This window comes from Carcharhinus amblyrhynchos, chromosome 20, assembly GCF_965287045.1.
Source record: "Carcharhinus amblyrhynchos chromosome 20, sCarAmb.v2.hapA, whole genome shotgun sequence".
In the NCBI taxonomy this organism is placed as follows: Eukaryota; Metazoa; Chordata; class Chondrichthyes; order Carcharhiniformes; family Carcharhinidae; genus Carcharhinus; species Carcharhinus amblyrhynchos.
The window spans coordinates 45,505,839-45,515,390 of NC_137343.1; the positions used below are offsets into that span (position 1 = coordinate 45,505,839).

The 9,552-nt window shown below is 40.4% G+C and overlaps 1 protein-coding gene across 1 annotated transcript; it reads right to left on the bottom strand.

Annotated features, from left to right (window-relative positions):
- Nucleotides 1–5,159: 5,159 nt before the first annotated feature.
- LOC145356158 (immunoglobulin lambda-1 light chain-like) lies at nucleotides 5,160–8,408 on the bottom strand. The gene is made up of 3 exons (XM_080208769.1): nucleotides 8,360–8,408; nucleotides 7,886–8,230; nucleotides 5,160–5,524 (listed from the first exon to the last, which is right to left on the bottom strand). Exons 1-3 carry the CDS (start codon nucleotides 8,406–8,408, stop codon nucleotides 5,202–5,204), a joined length of 717 nt encoding a protein of 238 aa, XP_080064895.1. The 3' UTR covers nucleotides 5,160–5,201.
- Nucleotides 8,409–9,552: the final 1,144 nt, after the last annotated feature.

Consider the following 9,552-nt stretch of genomic DNA (forward strand, 5'->3'; position numbering starts at 1 on the left):
CCACCACCCATAGCTCCACCCGCACCTCTCGTCCACCCCCACCACCCAAAATACAAAGGTCTGTTATGGTCTGACTTGGAGAGGTATGATAAGGGAGTCCTGTGCACCCCTCTTCAAGTGGGAGTAAGACTATCCGTTGTGACATATTTCAAATCGTTAGTGCGTTCTTCAATTCCAGTACCAATCTTTCCGCAGGATCTTTATCAAATGTCTCTCTGAAATCCAAGTACCAGACTTTGCAGTTACCAAAGCCCTTTACCAAAGAAACACAATAAGTTAGGTTAATGACTTCTCGGTCATGTCTCTAATGTCCAGTATTTGTAGATCTGCTTTCTGTACAGACGCTTGATGATATTATCTTTAGTAAATGTTTCCCAAATTTTCCACACGATGGGCGGTAGACTCAACACATGTGTTTCCATGAATCACTTTTTCTACCATTGAAATAAGTAACCTGCTTTTGTCCCGTGTCCAGACACGTTCCCAGTATTCAGCAATTTCTCGGTTATTTCTGCCAGAGCTCCTGCAGTTTCCTACATTAAGATCTTTTGGAAGCAATTGGTCTGGCTATGGATCGATTGTCAAGTGTTATTATCGCTGGACTATTAATCCAGAAACTCAGCTAATGTCCTGTGGCCAATGGTTCGAATCCCGCTACGGCAGTTGGTGCAATTAAAAAAGCCTGGAATTGAGAAACATGAAACGATTGTTGGAAAACCCCATCTGATTCACTAATGTACCTTTAGGGAAGGAAATCTGCCGTCTTTGCCTGGTCAGGCCTACGTGTGACACGAGAGCCGCAGCAACGTGGCTAATTCCCAACTTCCGTCTGATCAAGAGCAACTAGGGATGGACAATAAGTGCTAGGCTTCCAGCGACGTCCGTGTCCCACGAATGAATAAAAAACAATGCGCCCCTATTGGGTTTTCACAGCTGTTTGGCCATCATTTGCTCTCATTTGGGAAGTACGTTATTAACAAGGAATTGAGTATCAATTACGCGCCGGTATCAGGAGTCAGGAATAGGAGAGATCACGTATTGTGCATCTCCATGAGTTTGAATCAATCTGGGTAGAGTTCATGCATTGCTCAAAGTGGAGTCTGTTCCTTAACGGCGCATTGAAAAGTTCGAAGAAGTTGGTTCCAGAATTTAATTGAAATGAACACATTCCTTTATTTAGAGACCATTCAGTAATATGAGGCGATCATGGATTTCTTTCCCACGTTTCCTTCACGGCAAAAAAAAATGTTTTTGGACGCTTCCCCTCTCACAACTCCATGCCATCCCTCGAATGCATCATTTGCAATCATGGAGCAGTAGTATATACAGAAGGAGGCGGCTCTGCCGGTCAAGACTGAATGGCGCTTTGGAAAGGAGATCCGTGAAATCCCACTCAAATCATCTTTCCCCTGATAATTCTCCTCCTGACAATTTTCCTCCTGACAATTCTCCTCATTACAATTCCATGGCGCCTTTCGCGATATCAGGATGTCCTGAGGTTCATCACAATCAATGTAGTTTTGAAGTGTGGTCACTGTTATGATATGGGAATCACGGCAGAAAACTTGTGCACATCAAACTTCCGCAAGCAGAAAGTCATCACAGCATAATCATTTCCAATGATGTTCATTGAAGGGAAAATTGTTTTTGAATACTTTCATGGATTGATTTCATGGATTTATTTTCTTTAATGGAGGCATATGGACCACGTAGGGGCAAGAAAATATTAGATTCGAGGGCATCTATATCGACACAGATTTGTTGGGCCGAAGGGTCTGTTCCTGTGCTATATTGTTCTTTCAATAAAAAAATCACATCTACATGAGATACAAAAGGGAGACACGGTTTCATGACTCTTAAGGATGTCATAGTCAACAGAATGGCATGACTAAAGAATGCAATTCTGTCGAAATGCTGTAAATCAGGTTCAGTGGCCAGGAAACAATGTACCAGGTTTAATTTTCTTTGTCCAATGCCTACGGGATTCATCAATCTAATTGCTAAGTGGCTGTACCGTCATTAGTAGAACCTAGGCAGAGTTCTTCAGCTGGCACAGGAGATAGAGCAGGTTTGCAGCTTTCAGAACCGTGCTTGGTCAAAGGCCGCATTGGCTAACAGGCTGTGCAATTGAATGTGGATATCTGTGATGAAGCCAAAATCAGCAGTCACACGCTCAAGCAAAGGATGGATTGAAACCTTGCATTGTTTCTATTAAAGTCTTGTTCTGACCGTTTTCAATCTGGTTTTAGCAAACTTCTTCATCTTGTGATTGATCAACGTGGGCCAAGCGAATGAAAATTAAATTACTTCCTATTCCCTTCGTCGGTAATCTACACCAGAAAACACTTAACAACCTGGACATAAGGACATAAGAAAGAGGAGCAGGAAGATGACCTTTTGCCCTTCGAATCTGTTGCGCCATTCAGCAAGGTCATGAACAGATCATCCACCTCAAGACTACCTTCCTGCGCTATCCCCAAATTCGATAATTAGCTTAATAAGTCAAAATAAATCTCCGGCTTGAATAAACACAGTGACTGCGATTCCACAGCTCTGTGCGTAGAAAATTGAAATATTATAAATATGTTGCACATTGTGGGGGTGCAAGTCTTGATCCTGTCCAAACACTGCTCTCTAAACGCAGCCAACGCGATAATGACCAATTTATTCCTGTTTCCTGTTTTCTGTCCATTCACCAATTTAAGGTTCTAGATTTTTGCCTGCGCTTGGTGCTAGACTCACTGTCCTCTGATTCCACAATTTTTTCCCCTCCTTTCATAAATTTCAGGATTGACTTTGCCACATTCCAACCTTCGAGAACTATTGCAGAATCAAGGGATTCCGGAAGTTTGACTACAATTTCTCCTTGCAGTTACCTCGGTTAAACTATATGCTTTAGAACCTCAGTCCCATGGGATTTGTCACGATTTATTCTCATTATTTTCACATCTACAACTTCTTGTCTTATACTGATTTATTTAACTTCTTCGTTCTTGCTGAAACATTGATTTCTAATTATCTTTGGATTGATTCTCTTTCGTAATTCCATATGATTTCACCAATTTTTGCCGCTAACCACACATTTATATCAATGGATAACTTCTTATCTCTATATGTTTAGATGAAGCTGTATTTAGGACTCTTGCTAGTCAATCTTTGCTCCGACCTCATGAATTTCTTGGTTCTCCTCTGTTGAACTCTGAAAACCCCAAAACTCCTATCTTACAACTCTTTTGAATATACCCTATATGGAAATGGGATTACAATAGGTAGGTCTGTGATGGTCGGTGCAGTCACGGTGGGCCAAAGGGCTTCTTTCTGTGCTGTTAAGTGCTATGACTTTGAGTATTTCACATGACTCTATAACAGTGGTGAAATTTGTTTCCGGATAAATTTGCGCCTTGTTTACTGAATGGTCCTCACTAATCCCTATGAAGTATTAGATTTGGCAAATTTTGTTCGTCAATAAGAGACAGGTAAAAACGTATTGCATTTGATCTTCGGTCAGTTCATTTATTCATCAGCTTTATTTGGAGATTCTAACACTGATCCAAAACTGAATCTACAATGACCATATTGCTTTGATTGATTTGATTTGCTGCATTTTAATTAATATTATCTGATGCATAAAGGTAATTGATAAAGAGCCTTTCATTATTATGGCAATCGTATTTCACCAGACTCTGCAACAGCGTGGGTCTTTTTCCAAATAATTTTAATGCGTAAATCAGCAGAGAAATAGAGTGAAGCCAGATACAAGGAGCTTTAAACACTATAACAAAGAGGTTTCTGAGATTTAATGCAAGAGTGTATAAGTGGAACCCTTAATGGGGTGGTAAGATTTTTGAACCAGTAGACGTTAAGGCACTGACAGAACTAGCAGCATTCGGTTAAATCACTGTTAAAATAGGTTTATCAGCGAACAAGAAGCAATTTACACATATGAGATGCACTACCTGATTCAACCGAATGATTGTGATTATAAAACACATATGCTGATATTTTGGATGTATTGTTATTGATTTTAAGAATATTGTTCACTTTAGTCATGGAGCATTTTACCGCAAGGCATCATGATAAAAGTCATTACGGCAAGCCAAATTTCGAGACAATCTTCGGCCTTGGTATGCAGGTTTTATCAGTAAAAGTTTCAAATGGAAGGAACATATCGAACACCCAATCATATATCATGAATAGGTTTATTCATTGTCCAGACGAGATACACTGTGTCCAGACGGGGTGTCGAGTTTAGTTGGGTGTACAGCGAACTTTAAGGGAACCTTTGAGAGCGTTCATTTGAACTCTGGGCTAAGTGTCTTAGGTTACCTAGGCAACCAGGATGTAGAGTCAGCCAAGACAGGAGCTACCTTCTAGATTTCTCGGACTAATTAAATACCATTATGCTGAGGGGTAGAATGTGGTTGGATAAGGGATCTGACGTGTATTACTGTTGATTTGTACGTCTTGAAAACGATTGATTTAAAGTTACTGAAAGAAGGAAATGATTCATAAGGGAAAAAAGTATAATTGATTTTTTTTTGGTTGAATATGTTCGATTCATCGGAGAGGTTTTGCTGCTCTATGTCAAAGCTACTTAATTCTTTGATGAACTCCTGGCGGCCTTGGTTTAAATAAAGTTACGTCTTTAATACAGAGGTACTGGCTTCGTGATTCTTGCATGGTCTAAAGCTTGGGCAGTACCAGTCATCTCGGGTACCCCACCAACAGGGAGTGCGAACAATAGCTTGGATTCCAAAGTTGACAATAAAAGGTTCTCAATATGACATGTTACATAAGGCTGAATAATAACGAAGAAGTGTTAGATTTGACTTATCTTGAAAATATTAATAAAAGATACTGTGAGTCGTATTGCATTTGATCTTAATTATTTTATTGAACGGTTTTATCTAACTGTCTGACTGTGAGTAGACTTTTAAATTGCAATAACCAAATTGTTGCATTTTAATTATGATTATCGGATTCATAAGTTTAAATTGATAAACAACGAGGATTCACTGAACACGGCAATGTTCCGATTGAAGACCCTTTTAAAAGAGCAACTGCTAAAACCCGAAGCTCCAGCCGCGGTGGTCATTTTCTTAAATTTCTGAAATAGATCAATTTCTGCCCTTTTTGTCTCATGAAAGAAATGAACAGAAATGAACAAACATTCGCAGCTGGGCCGACAGCAGTTTCTGAATTTACACACAGCTGGATCTGGAGACGGTTGTTTTAAGTGGGTTTGCTAGAGCCTCGTGTTTGACCAGACAGGAGTAAAGCTCGTGTGAGTTCCAGTCTGAGGCTGACAGAGTCAGATAACTGCTCACACTGAACGTGTTATCCGCCTCCTGCTGGACCCGACTGGTCTCAACCCCATTCCCTCTGACGCTGCCATCTACAGTCCATTCAATCTCCGCAGCTCCCGGTTTAAAACCGCTCACCAAACACACCAGGGTCGCCGTGTTCTTCGCTGTGATTTGATCCAATGAAGGCGGAAGGAGGGAGACAGATGGTTTCTGCGGCACTGGTTTAGAAACAAAATAGGTTGAGAGTGTTGGGGAATTGATTTGTTTGACACATTATGTTTTCCCAAACAGTATAATCTAAATTCTGTCATTCATTAAATACAATAAATAGATCCCGTTACTCTGTGTGTTCATCCGAGGAAAAGTGAAGGAGGGAGATCGATGGGACATTTGGATCTAAAAAGCGAAGTTCACTTTTAATGACTGACTGGGGATGAACTCTGTTCAATTTTATAGAAAACTATTCAATACATGTGCATCATATTTCGTAATGTCTCCCAGAATACTATTAAAAATATCTTGGTTCATGTTATACTGTTGAAAACAACGCTGTTATTTTTAACTGCCGTGTTTCTACATTGAGAAGCTGCATTGCCAAACAAAATTAGAAATATAATTAGAAACGCTGAACATACATTAAATTTGTCCTATTATGTTCCGATGGGAAGAAATGTTGATCAGTTTTACCATCATGCTTTGCTGATGAACTTTTATGTTATAATCCTGAGCAGTGTAGTTACAGTTTCTCTGGCAGTTTCACGCTGGGAGGTTCCCCCTTTTCGGCTCAGGCGGTTTCAACTCCACACGGGAAGCTGACCGCGCTATCTGGACTAATAGTCCAGCGAAGGAAAAGTGGCTCAGGCCGTAGTTACAGCTTTTGGATTAGAATTAAACCAAGATTTTTGATTGATGGACCTAACTCACTAAATGTTAGGAAGTGGCGACAGACTATCCTTATTGTGCGAATAGAGGTTAACCAGGGATTGGTCTTATTACTGTCTGTGGGGAAAAAAGTAGCCGCGGAGATCATTTTGAGGATCTTATTAATAAAAATATTTCATCAAACGCTCTGGTATGTTTCAGATACAAACGACTAAATGTTAGTACGGATTGCGTCCTTAAATGTGCGTCTTTTCTTAGAGATGATGATGTAACCCTGACTTTGTGCAACAGTGTAACACTGGTGATATATGGACAGAAAGTTTTACATTGAGATTGACAGAAGTAGGAGTCGGGAGAAATGTAAAATCTTTTGAGGACCCAGCATCCACCATGCTACACTCTGGGCCAAGTTACAATCCGCCCTTAATACTGCTGGTATGGAGGCGCTATTTTGATGCACCTTTCCAAGCGAGCTTAAGTGCTGAGAGATGGTCTTTTGGTCTTATAGTGGATGAGTTCGTCTGTATTATTAGTGGAAGAGGTAAGCGTTAAATATGATTAACGTTATTAATACAGTGAAATTGTTATATTGGGTCACATTCTGCTTTCTCTGATTACGGGTCTCTGCCTCCAAATGAGCAACAAAACCAGATCAGATTTCAACAGCGGAAATGACTGGAGATTTTTGACTGTGGGGCGCATGCTCAATACACAGGACAACCTGGCAGTGTGAATTGTTGGAGAACAATGATAGAATTCAATAATGTCACTGATCACATGTTCACACAATATGTTAGTTTTAAGAAGACTCTGCGCTAGCGTGAAACTTGGTCATGTTTCATTCACTACAAAGAAGATCAGGCAGCGATTCGCTATTTTAACTGCCACCCGCATACGCTTCAGCAGCGAAGTATACAGGCCTTACGTGCAGTGGCTTTGTGAATTCAAAGCTTTGCATTGGGTGCTCCACAATTAAACAATGTCGAAGAGAAAGAGTTTCCTCATGAGTGGCCAATCATCCTGCACTGTCTGTTTAAATCCACATTCCGGGTTGAACCTCAGTTCAATTCAAATCCGGTGTATTCAGTGCAACAATAATTCCAGCTAAAAAGTTAACAGGGAACCCAGAGTGCAGGGTTAAATTTATCATCCATTTTTCACCTCCTATTTCTCTTGCTATATTTGATGGACTATTTAGATGGGGTCACGAGGTCAATCAATTCAAGTAACTACCGCGTGGTCTTATTAACCTGTGCCAACAGGCACTAACTTCCAAAAAACAGGCACTGAGTTTTGGCGATGTCTTTAAGGAACAAGATATATAACTATATAACCATTACTGTCACTACTGGGGGTCTACATGTTGTCTTTCTCTGCAAGGACATTCGATGGCAGATTAGGATTCAAGCGCTTTGTTGATCTCGTTGACCTGATGGTACAGAAATTCCCCGGCTATTTGCTGTTCTTCCTGAGCAAAGACAAATCAACGCAGTCCAACCGAGAGATCAGAAAGCATTATAGAATTGGGAGACGCGGGTTTTAAGTTGTTTGCAGGGTATCCTTGTATAAGTTAAATTGAATTGTGGTTCTAATGTTAAAAGGAAGTTGCAATTTATTCTAAATAAAATACCCAGTGTCTGTTTTGCTGTTAACCTGAAGTGAGTTTTGAACAATGTAACAGAAGTGCATTTACTCACGGCCAACACTCAGCATGGTTCCGCTGCCGAAGTTCCACGTGCTTTTCCACATAGCACAGTAATAGTCCGCCATGTCCTCCGATTCAACTTGACTGATACTTAAAGTTCCCGTGTTACCGGATACCGAACCTGAAAACCGGTCTGGAACTCCCGGGGCTCTGTTAGTGCTGCTTCCCATGTAGTGATAAAGCAGATACCGGGGAGCATTTCCAGATTTCTGCTGGTACCAAGATATGTAGGTGGTTCCTAAACTGGCGCCGGACAAGGTGCAACTTATTTGGACGGTTCCTCCGACGGAAATAGATTTCGAAGGCGGTTGGCTAACAGTAATCGCCGCGTTAGAAACTGAAAGAAAACAGATTCCAAATATTAAAATTAAGCTATTCAAATTAATTATTAAAAAAAATTCCTTTTGAAAAAATCACCGAATCACTTTTCGAAAATGCTCATTTACTCTACGTTTTAAATACTCACATGCCAGGCCAAAAATGAACACAATGATCACATGGACCCAGTCAGCCATTGTGAAAAGTTTGCCGAGGTACCGAGTTCTGCCAGTTATTTGACAAGATGGGTTCACTGTCTGAATCTCTCTCTCTTTTAATAATACCTGTCACCAAGAAGGTGTTACCTTGTGTGTTGGATGCAAATTAGTCTTTTCGTCTGAACCTATCAGATTTGTTCTTAAAACCTGTGACGATGACTATTATCTCGCTCTCTTTTGGAGATTGCTATTGCTGCTAAGTTTCCTGTCTCAGAGTTAAATCCTTATTTAGTTTCCATAATTAAAGTTGACTCCAACTGCAAAGCATTTCCAAAGGTTTTTCTTTGTCATGACAGAGCTTAAATGTACTCCTGTAAATAGAGGGTCAAATGAAATTTATAAATATTAGTTTTCAGTGAGACTGAAATGTACAACAAGTACAAACAATTACATAGGCAAATTAAAAGATTAATCTTCTTGTAAGTGGATTGGGGTACAGGGATAAGACAATCTTGCTATAATTGTATAAGACCTGGGGACTTTGGAGAAATCATAGAATCCTCTCAGTGAGGACGAGGCCATTTAGCCCGTCGAACCTGCACCCACACCAATCCCACCCAGGCCAAGTAACCCCGCGCACTTATCCTACTTGTCTCGCTGATACTAAGGGGCAATTTTGCATGGCCAATCAACCTACTCCGCACATCTTTAGTGTGTGGAAGGACACGAAGCGTAACCGAAAGCAGACACAGGGAGAACGTGCAAACTCCACACAAACCCGATTCCTCTGCGCTTTCAGGCAGCAGTCTAACCACTGTGCCACCCTGCACACTTGTAGGACTAATTTGCCTGCACATTAAGGAAGAGTATAGTTTAATTAATTCTTCGGACACGGTATTGCCCTACGATGGGAATCTGAGTAAGTTGGGTCTTTGAATATTTAATGAATTAAAGACCAGTTCTTTGAAATATGGAAGATTGGGAAGGGGAGTTCGCATAGTAGACACAGAGAAGGTGATGACAAATCAGACAGCAACGTGTATTTTCCAGCATTTATTTTATCATCAAAAGCTCATTGAAAAAATGCTAGTGCTTCAACATGACAGCAACATTCTGTTAATTCGCGATGTTTTGAAATGTTTAAGGTTTTGCAACTTCATTAATTAACTTCATGTTAATAATA